The sequence below is a fragment of the Balearica regulorum genome, chromosome 11 (assembly GCF_011004875.1).
Source record: "Balearica regulorum gibbericeps isolate bBalReg1 chromosome 11, bBalReg1.pri, whole genome shotgun sequence".
NCBI classification, from domain to species: domain Eukaryota; kingdom Metazoa; phylum Chordata; class Aves; order Gruiformes; family Gruidae; genus Balearica; species Balearica regulorum.
In genome coordinates, this window is record NC_046194.1 from 9,591,165 (window position 1) to 9,602,323 (window position 11,159).

Below are 11,159 nucleotides of genomic sequence, written 5' to 3' on the forward strand. Positions count from 1 at the left end.
GGACAGGGACTGAACTAATGCCTTGTATCTAACAAAATCAAACCCAGGATCCTCTAGGTCTCCCAAAGCAAATAATTTAACATAGTCTGTGAGGTTTCTTCTAAGTAGTCAATGTGAGAACATATATCCTATCCTCTTAACAGTATTTCTAAAACCTGACCCAGAAATGCTATTATATGATCTGGACTTTCAAGCATCTCCCAGGCTTTATTTGGAACAGAAGTTCCCTTAAAATTGTAGCAGTACTATAGAATAGCCCACCTACAAGGGGAGACTACTCAAATATGCATTAAAGATGCAATAATTCGCTTGAAAGATTTTATAAAAGGTTGGTAAGAGAAGACTAGAGCATCTACTCATATGTTTTTCAAGTACGCACTACTGTGGCACCCTAATGTATATGGTATCTATAATATATATCTATGGCATCTGTGATATTGTATTATATAATATTTATTCACATATATTATATATTTCCATCTTTTATCTGCATAAGGACTGTTTTACTTCTTTACAGTAAAGCCACCACAAGTAGTGATAGATTTTAATTCCTGGAGTTCCTCCCCAGCACCCTCCCACCCATTTTGTTTTAAAATACTATTACAATTAAGGTTACTCACACAAACACTGCCATAGGCACGTGTGTGTACATATATATATATATAAAAACTTAAATAGTTTGAAGTTAATGAAGGCACAGGTGCAGATCCATTATCACTTAAAGAATCAGAAGAAAATGAATCTGCAGACATTCAAAACAAGGGTGGAACCTGTAGACATCTCTTTTCTCCATCTTGCACACATACTCTTGCTTCTCAGACTTCTGCATGTAACTAAATTCTGATGCTACCCTGCAGTCCTGTTCAAGACTCAAACATCAAGACAGTAGATTCTTCATTGTATTTACTGGTACCATATAATACAATCGAAGAAGAAAATTATTTTAACAACAAAACAATTTGATTTTATAAAGTATCAAACTTACCGTGTAGAAAAGCTTGATAATGTAAGTAGCAAAAACTACACCTGAGCTTTGCTGTCCTTAAATGGGACCTGACCTCTGTTACACCCTTTATGAAACATCTCCCTTATCTGACAAGGCAAAGACTCATTGCCATTTTTAGTGAGAACCTGGAGAACTTCAATACAAAACAAAAGCAAAAATAACTAAGCAAAAAACCCATGTGGCTTTGTTTTCATCAAGTCAGCCATAAGGCTAGCAGCTTGAAAATTCATATGACTATCAAAAGCTTAAAAATCAGCATTCAAATCCACCCATTCTCAGGCTTTTAAGGAAAGAATCACCTTCATCTTCAAACCATCTCTGACCTGTGGCAGATGCAAGCTGTCAATTGTGTGTTGTACTGAAAATGGAAACCACTCAATTCACTTCCTCTATTCTTAGCTATGCTTCACTTTGGTAACACAACATGAAGAAGCTTAGCAAACAGCATAAATAAGCAAAAGAGAAAGAATAACATCTCCTCCCAAAGATTAGCTCTTTGACAGAGGCAATTAAAAAAAATTCACACCGATTATTTATGAAGAGTTTTCTGCACTGAGGAAACACAAAGAGAAAGTTCTCATGCCAGTGAACTTCTCTGTAACTGAATACCCTTACATTTCAAGTGGAGTCCCACTTAGCTTCCATTCTATATATCAATACCTTTTAACCACCTAATATCTTTTAAAAAAATCCTCAAACCACTGCATACAACTGCATATCCTTCAGTCAGCTCATATCTGAGGAGGATGGCCTACCAGAGAGGCAGAGGAATCAAGGAGGGAGGGGGGCACAAATTCTGTGATTAGGTCTTTACTATGATTTGAAAAAAAGCTATGACTAATGCTCTATAGCATCCTAGGAAGGATGGACATCCTTAGATTGGACACAGAAGTCAGTTCAAGATATCAACAGGTTCTGTACCCCAAAATATTCAAACTCCATTCTGCATTTATTAGAGTTCAACAAGCTGATCTTTCAAAACAAAATAATCTCCTTTGTTGAACAGTGCAGGGCAAGTGACTGCTGAATGGGTAATTAATCCACCTCAATCAACTGACTGCCTGTACACCTGAATGAGAAGTCAGAAGATAGAGGACTACGGCTGAAGAACACTTGTAATCTCTCCATTTTATGAACTGCTTTGAAAAACCTAATCTGCAGAGAGATTACAGAAGCCATGTCTAACAGGAATATGGAAAAATAACCATTTATGGGCTGCAGCCTACTTTCAGCAGTATGCCTTTCCTTTCAGCAAGCAGCCTGCTTATCAGTACACAATTTTATTTTTGCCACACCCATTTAAAGGAAAAACTACGTCAAAACTCTGCCAGAAATAAACTATATCATTATGGCATTTAGACCATTTTCCTAATATTTAGAAGTTCAGTATCTACAGCTAAATGGCAACTGCTACATAAATTTTACAGGCCTCCTCACTGCTCTATCTGAAAAGCCATTTTAGCATTTTTTCTGTACAAGTTAGAACTTGATACACAGATCTTCCTCCTGTAAATAAGATTAAACTCATACTATACTCCAGATAGAACAAAAATAACAACAAAATCCAGCTTTTTAACTTGCTAGTTCATAAGCTAGAATGCAGCAAGTTTAACACACACAGAAGTATTTTTGTTAAATCTCTCCACTGAAGTAGTCATTACTTATTTTCAGGCTAAACAAAATTAAAGCAAGGCAGAAAAACACTGCTTCAAAAAGGATGGCTCCAAAACACAACATGGGTTCAAGAGCAGGCCACAAGTTTATTTACCACAGATAACTCTCCAGACATAATCACTGCCTGCAAGGAACTCCAAGTAGGAGCCTACAGTTAGAGAATATCACACCATTCCTTTAGCTTTGGTAGCGACCATTCTGAAAGGAAGGCAAACACACCAGCCTACTACAATTCCAGATTTCTGTCCTCTCCCCAAGGCTAGACCACCACAAGCTTGAAGCTGTACTCTCCTCTTGAATACTGACCCTTGATCACATCAATCATACTGGACCTGAAGCTACAAGAAGCACACAATGAAAAACCAGAAATACAAGTCCAAAATGAGCTACAAAGGAAGCAAGAAACCTACCCTGCCAGAACCAACCTGCCTGTTTCAGGAAACTCCTTTTTCAATTACTTTGCAGCTCATTCATAGCATGGCAAAGGATCTCATTACATAAAAGGCATGGGGAAGGGGGAGGGGAGGAAGAGAAACACCCTGAAAAAAAATTCAGATTCTTCTTGCCAACTAGGCTGGAATAAAGCTGTGCAGGAATGTAAAAATGTTCTTACTATGACCGGTTGCCAGATGACACCTTCCTAGGTGAGAGATCAACAGCAAGATCATCTTGCTCCCCTCATAACTCTCTATATGTTTTTAATTGGTTTACATCAGTAGAAATTCAGTCTTTTTCATTCAGTGTTTTACGTTTAGGCATTTTACACCACTCATGGTCATTTCAAGCTGTACAGTGTTTGTATTACTCTGCATTGAGCTCCCAACACTGAAGCCTGCACTGAAATACAAGCTGACATCTAGCAAAGCACAGACACCCTCTGATTCACCTTAGTCAACACTACTCAAATATTCAGAACATATAACAGTACCCAGTTGAAAGAAAAGCCTGCAAAAAAACGGGGAGCAGGGGGGAAATGGAAAAAACCCCACATTCTTCAGGACTGAATACATGGTTCTTGACTTCTGGTTCATTAGAACAGTGAAGCCACTCTGTGTTCTTAGGCTACCCCTTCCACAGCTCAACTGTGAAACCTGCCCTCATTCCTTGTTCTCCTTCATCAATGCACATAGAATTCATGCAGATCCAAGACAAATCATGCTACAAAGCTTTTCCAGATACACTGCCTCAATCAAGACCATTCAAATACAGATTTTGGCAAGACAAACTTGGCTTCACACTTCTAACAGTCAACTACACAGTTCTTCAAAGCTTTCTTCATAAGAAAGATCTAAGCTGAAGCCATGCTCTTTCCAGTCTATGGACCTAATCTCTGCAAAAATCACATGCACAAGGCAGCAGGAAGAATGAGACCAGTGAGCTACTGTTACCATTGTCAGTCCCTTTATTAATAGTTTCTCTGACTGAGTTCTTTTTGCCAGATTTATTTGGCTAGCAATCCCTCTGGCAGAATGGATTTCAGTGAATATGACTAGATGGGCATCCTCCCCATGAGATTTAAGTCTCTCCTTCAGAGTTAGGGAGTGTGCTCAGTGATCCTCATCTAATCAGCAGAACAGACTTGTTCTAGAAGAACTGCTAGAAGTTTAAATTTAAAGAACAAACGACAGTTCTTTAAATAGAGTAAAAACTGGTGAGGCATTATCAGGAAAGAATTTGATTTTCAATTATTGCTAGTTAGAACAAAATAGCAGCATTTGGAACAGTGGTTCCTGACATGATAGATACCAACTCTTTATTTCTACAGAGGCAACATACATGTAGCCACTAATTAACAGCATGTCAGAAAATTACTTGGTACAGAAGAATTTCAAAACCAACTTTGTACTGTTCGTCCCCACCCCCCCCAAAACCCATCCCTGAACTCTTCAAGTATCTGTCAATTATTAAACTCAGTCCCTAAGAATAAATGAAAGACAAAACAATAGTCTCTTATCACTTTTCAGAGTTGGTGACTCTTTCTTAAATCTGAAGGTAATCACCAAAGAGCAAATGAGTAGTATTTTTACTAACAGGTTTAAAATTCATCCTTTCACTTTTGGAGATGACTGAAAGCAACAAAAACTGAGGATAATATGTTTGCCTATCTTTACTAAGATGTTTCATAGGTCTCATATGACAAATATTGCTGCAGAGGCACATTCAGTGTATATACTCTTCATTATATACATAACTTTGTGGCATATTAAGAAACAATCCTCCCCTCAAAATAATAATCTAAATAATTTGGTTTTGTTTTTTTTTAAATGACAACTTGCAATACTTTACTGAGCTACTATTTGCTATATATTCTCATTTTTGAGGAAAAGAAGAAGAGAAAAAGAAAACTTCATCAGGACTTGTAAAGCATGACAATAAGACACTGGCGTTCAAAAACAGCCAGTGTGAATCTTTTCAATGTTAAATTCAATAGAAAAAAACCCCACTACAGAATAAAGTAACAATTACATATTTTTAACTTAAAAGTATTTTTTCAGAGGCAATGTTTTTACCTTTTGGGGGAAATTATCCTCTGCCCAAAACTGAGAGTATATGATGGTACAGAACAGCAGAGAGATTAAGGTGAGATGAGTTGAGTTTGTTTTATGTGCTCTCTGCAGCTTCAGCAGATTTGCCTCTGAATTCCAGGTCAGTGCACTTAATGTGTGTATAAAACTAAAACCTGCACAAAAAAATACTAGTAAAAGACTACCGTGGATTTTTTCTTCTAAGCCAAATAAAAGCATCTGCTGAATTCCAGCTGATTATATACATACACAGCTCCCACATACCACTTTCCAGAGCTCGCTCTATCCTCCTCCTTTGATAGGAGTAAGACAAGTACAAGTATGACTGAGCCCTATTTTTCTTTGTCATCAGACTAACTTATCACAATGCACAAGATGGAAGAACCAAGTTCGGCTAATAAAGCCTGAGCTGAGTTAGCAGGCTACTATTAAGTATGATACAGCTTGTACATCAAGCACGACTAGGAAAGGAACAACCGCAGTGTTGAATTCCACAAATATTTTGATGCATATCTGCTTCAAGTAGCAAAGAGGCATTTTCTCCACAGGTCTTAAAACACTATCTTCCTGCAGTCTGCCTACACTATGGCTCAAAGTACAAATCAAGGAACTGGTATCGGACAAGGTATTCATCAGCAAAACACTGGACTCCATCCTAACTTAATCATAAGAAATCCCTGTTTTCTAGGCACTGTGGAAGTCTCCTGGTGTCCTGCAAGCGCCAGACTTTCCTTTAAGGAAGTCTTGTCTCTAAATAATAAGAGCTTAAAGCCTTTTCAAACTCACTGTGGAACCATCAGGATGCAGCTCAGTTCCTAGAAGAGGAATGAGTTACCAGATCCTTGAATGGATCTTTTTTCAAAGGTTTAAGTTCCTCCAATGTCCACCCTCTAAACATTTAAGCATTTGACAGAGAACTGCTTGCTCTTAACAGAGGTCATATTCTTGTAGCCACAATGCATAAGGCTTACTATAAATCTTACAGACTTCAGACTAGCTTTAGGCACCACACAAAGAACCTATTTCTACAGGTGCACTAATTCAAGAGAAAATGTGTTTTTTCTTGGTCTACGAAAAAGACCACTTCCAAAATTAAATGCTACCTCTCCTTTAATCTTTCTGTACCCATCCAATAACTAGACTCTAACTGATCTGCCCCTGAGCATCCTGCAGGGACAGACTCTCCAGCTGCCACACTTAGGTTGTTCAGCAAACAGCACCCTACAGCCAGTCTGTTCGGTGGCAGCACAGGGAGCAAAGCTCACCTTTACATCCAAGTTTGCATTTAAGCAAGCAATCCTTCAATTGTGAATCAGAGTACACCGGCTGACAGGTCACATGCTTCTCATTGCTCTGTTTTTAGAGGAAGTTAGGTTCTTTATTGCAAGATAGTCTGAATGCCAGTAAAAACAGATGGAGATCAGGTCTAAACAACCTTTCTGGCTGCACTCAAGACTACTGCCATACAGGATCAGGAGATATCAACAACGCCATGAGAAAGAAAACAAGTGTTTAGATGAGTAGGATAGCAGAGATAAAGAGAAATAAAGTCCCAAAGACATGCATGCTGACAAGAAACGCAAATGACAAGAATCAACATTTCCATCAGTTAATGAAGGAGTATTTCAGAGACTTAAGATTTTGCACAACAAATTAGAATAGGAAAAGTTTATACATAAAAACTCTACCAGCTAAAAAAGGCTTTTTTTACTTGAGTGATGCTCCATTGCTGACGTTTACAGACTAGTTTGGAAATTTAGGACGCTGACAGACAGAAAAATTTCCTCACTGTCCACCTTAGAAAGGTTAATCGTTACTCACTTGTAAGTTAACAGTTTCCAGCCTCTTTTATTTGTAAAGAGGTTTTGGAGTACTGTATGAGATACTGCCAGTAACATAAGCTCATCCGAAATGCATCAATCTGAAATGACTGACATACTTTAAACTTTCTGATCACTTAAAACAAACATAACTCTAAACTATGCATCCTGGCTGCTGGGCAAGAGAAAAGCAGTACATAGTGTAGGACTACTAATAACGGGTCCAATACCTTCACCCCAGCTCTGTTTTCAGTACAGGTCCTGGGTTGGTAAAAGACTAGGCTCTAACATCTCTCTTCCAAGTCATATCCAGAAATGCTCTCTGAGTTCAACTGGATTCCTTGAAGATAGTGCCAGTGGACAGGTTTCTCACTGTGAGATCTCAAAGCATTCCAGATTAAGAACTAGTTTGAGTATTTCTATCCTATTAGAAAAAGGAACAAATTGTAAATTACTGAATAAAAACTCCAACCTGACATTCAAACTCATTGCAAACTGTGCTTCATGTAACCAGAACACCTTATTTATGCTCACACAGCTACATCAACCTTTCATTTTTCCTTCTAGATTTTGTATAAAGTGCCATAATTTGATGTATCAACTTCAGAGCACTCATTTTACACATTCACTGAGTACTTTGATTTTATTGAATGGGCTTAGAAGTTTGGCAGCTGGATGAGTTAACATCATACAATTGGATCAAGTGGAGGCTTTCCAAAGGAGTGAGGAAAATTAATGTGTTTAGGAAGTTGTTTGCATTGTTGGGCATAAAATTTGGTTTTGTTAGGGACACAAGACAGGTTAAACAGAACACAACCACTACATAAATAAATGGTTCTGTAACTACTACTAAGGACAACAGGTAACACTACCTCTGGGTCTTCCTTTGCTGCCAGAGTACTGAAAGTTCACTAATATAACTCTTTGTGACTTTCTTTCATTTTCCACATTCGGATTTTTTTAAAGGGAACCTGACTCTTCACAAGACGAAAGATCTTAAAACAGTCAAAAAAGCTTCTGTTATACTTTGGTGATAAACTGTCAAGTCTTCTTTCTGGAGTACGAGAATTACATAATACATTCTTTCTGGATTTTTGTTGATACTTTTTTTGTATCATGACATGGGAGGGAAAGTATAAAATTACAATAGAAGTGAAAACTTCAAACCTGTAACGCATTCTCTGGCAAATTCAGCTTCCAACTATTAAATTCAACAAAATGCTTCCATCAACACAGACCACAAAACAAGGGGCTTGACATTACAGGCACTCTCCCACAGTGACAGTTTTAACATAAGATCTTCTTCCATCACAGAAGAACCTGTTTATTCCTTCTTCAGTCAATTACCATGCATTTACTTTAACACAGCAGAAGCAGGGATGCTTTTATCATCACTTGGATGATCCTTACGGAATAGTTCAGAAAGGTTAAAAAAAACAAAAACAAAAGAAGCAACCCTTATACCTCTGACTACCACACTCTTAATTTTTTAAATTAAAAAACCCTGTATTATAACTCTTCTAAAAGAAGAGTGAGCAATAATTTTGCACCAAATTCTATTTCTTTGTATTCTAAGACTTTCAGGACTTGTGTAATAGTCTTCATCAAAAAAAAAAAGTCACCAAGGGAAAAATATATTTTAATTCTATGCAGCTGTACATATCTAAGTTTAAAAAATGCTTTAAACCTACAGATATTAAGGGGTCTGGGTTAAATTAACAACAATACTAGTGGAACTAAGTACGCTATTACATAAAGCGTATTGGTTTAACAATGGAAAACAGGACCTTAAATAGTTTCAAGGTCCTTTTGTGATGACAGGGCAGCTACTGAAAAATAGAACACCAAACAGATAAAAATAAGAAATTGACAATCTTGGATTTTCAAATAGAAGTCTCCCAAATACAAACACACAAAAGACAGAAGCAGCTCAGGCTAAAGCCTCTCAATCTTTTATCACAACATTTCACTAGGATGTACCAATACAACAATAACCCTGACATATTAATGGAACAAGGAGGCTTAGTAAATGCAGTTTATCTCCTTCTCACACCAACAAAAAGTCAGTGGATGACAATTTAACTAATTTCAGAAAGCCTACAAATTATTAGAAATCAGAAAGGTAAACCAAACCTTGGTATTGTAACTGGCCTAAACTGATATATAAATACTCTTTCTACATCAAATCTACATTTCTAAAAGTGATGAAGATACCTGACCAGGAGAAATTTTAACTCTCTGTTCTGAAACCTCCTGAACTCTTTACTGTACATCTTACATACACAGAGATGTATCATAAAGGCTTCTATGTTATTTGAACTGAAAAAGCCTCCAATATTATACAGGCATGACTATCCTGGAAGTTAAGAGAAAGCTCAAAACACTGACTTGGGCTGCCAGTGTCTGACAAGCAAAAATCAACACTGAAATGAGTTTGGTCTTCAGCTCCTTTACATTTGGTAAAGATCTCTGACCAAACGTGTATTAGACTGTCCAGCAGAGTAAGAACAGAGAGTCAGAGGCATTCTACCTTTCCTATGAAAATCAGTAACATACGAGCTTGCTGTTTTCTAAGCAAATACTACTACACACACAAATGACACCAGGTTTCATTCCCAGCCGAGGAGAGGTGTAAATTTCTGAGCGATGACGGCTCCCACAGCGAGCTGGCTGCTGTGCTGTCACCACCGGACCTCACGTTTGCCACCTTTCCATTAATCGCAAGGTCCTCGGAGAAGGTGCGGTACAGGCCCAGTGCCAAGCGCATATTGGTGGGGAAGTCCTGCAGGAGGTACGCTTGCCAGCGAGCCTGATATGTCATTTACAGCACACCCACACACCCTACGATTAACTTCATTTCGCCTTTAATCAGTTTTAGAAGCTCTTACGTGCCCCTGGATGCAGCGCAGCCAACCCTGAACAAAGGGGGAAGGGAGGGGAAACCCTTCGCCTCCGAGGGGCTGGCTGCAGGTACGCACACCCCCCCCCCCCCCCCCCCCCCGCGCCAGGGCACGCTGAGGGAACGGGGCCCCTCCAGGGCCTCCCGTTACCTCAGCACTCCTCTCCCTCCCTCCCTCCCTCGGCAAGAGCTCCGGCCCGCACTCCTCCCTAGGCCGAGTGAGGCCTTTCCGCGGCCCCTCTGCGGCCAGGCCGCGCCGCCCGCCCCGCTTCGCCCACCCGCGGCCCCCCGGACCCTGCGCCCCAGCAGCGGCCTCCGCCCGGTGCGGCCGCAAGCGCCGCTTCCGGAGCAAGGGCCGAGCCCGGGCCCATCGCCTCCATTTTGGGGCCGGCGCGGCGCGGAGCTCACCTGCATGCCGGGCACTTGCACCGCCACGGGCGAGTGGGCCATGGCGGGCTGCGGCGGCCGGGCGCCGCCCGCTGCTCCCCTCTCTCGGCCTCCCTGCTCCTGGGCGGCGGCGGGGCCTAGAAGGACAAAGCGGCGGGGAGGCGGCTTTAGCGCGGGCCGCGCTCCCTCCTTCCCTCCCCGCGGCCCGCCCTGTCCTGCAGCCCCCGCCCGCCGCCGGCTCACCTCGCGGCCGCGGGGCTGGGGCCGAGCTGCGCGACGCAGGCGGGAAGGGGGTCCCTAACGCCGCTCTCCCATGCCCGCCGGCCTCCTAGCAGCGGCCCTGCCGGCTGGCGCCGCTCGCCCTGCCCATGCCCCCCTCACCGCTCCCGGCGCGGGGGCGGCTGCTCGGGGCCCCCCGGAGAGGCACGCGGGGTGGCGGCTCTCGGCACGGCCGGGGCTGGGTTCACAGCGCCATGTCGAGCTCCGGCAGGAGACGGTGGCTGCTGTGCGGCGGCGGCTTCTTCCGTCTCAGCTCCGGCCTCACGGGGCGGAGCCGCCGCCACCGCCGCCGCACGGGCCCTGGCGTCAGCTGCCCCCGCCTCCTCGGCTGCCTGGGGCCGCCCGGCAAGCACCGGCGGTCGGAGGGAGGGGCCGCGGCGGGCCCTCAGGGCTGGCGATCGCTCAGCCCCGGGCCGGGCTGGGGGACGGGGCAGCTCGCAACGTTGCGCGGCGCCCTGGGCCTGACGGACGCTGCCGCACCGGCCAGGGCCCCTGAACGCGGTGTCACACCGGCCTGGACCCCGCGGGTACATTGACACAGGGTCCGGTCCCCCCAGGCAGGCCGTGAC

The 11,159-nt window shown here is 42.3% G+C and overlaps 1 protein-coding gene across 2 annotated transcripts in view; it reads right to left on the reverse strand.

Annotated features, from left to right (window-relative positions):
- STK26 (serine/threonine kinase 26) overlaps positions 1-10,865 on the reverse strand; it is a 32,141-nt gene extending 21,276 nt beyond the window's left edge. The window contains exons 1-2 of one of the 2 annotated variants that reach the window (XM_075763197.1): positions 10,555-10,865; positions 10,333-10,448 (exon numbers count right to left, since the gene is read on the reverse strand). In XM_075763197.1, coding sequence (XP_075619312.1) covers positions 10,333-10,374 — 42 coding nt within the window. In that variant the 5' untranslated portion in view covers positions 10,375-10,448; positions 10,555-10,865. Of the gene's footprint in view, positions 1-5,190; positions 5,336-10,332; positions 10,449-10,554 lie in introns of those variants that run through there. The other variant, XM_075763198.1, reaches the window with a different exon arrangement.
- Positions 10,866-11,159: the final 294 nt, after the last annotated feature.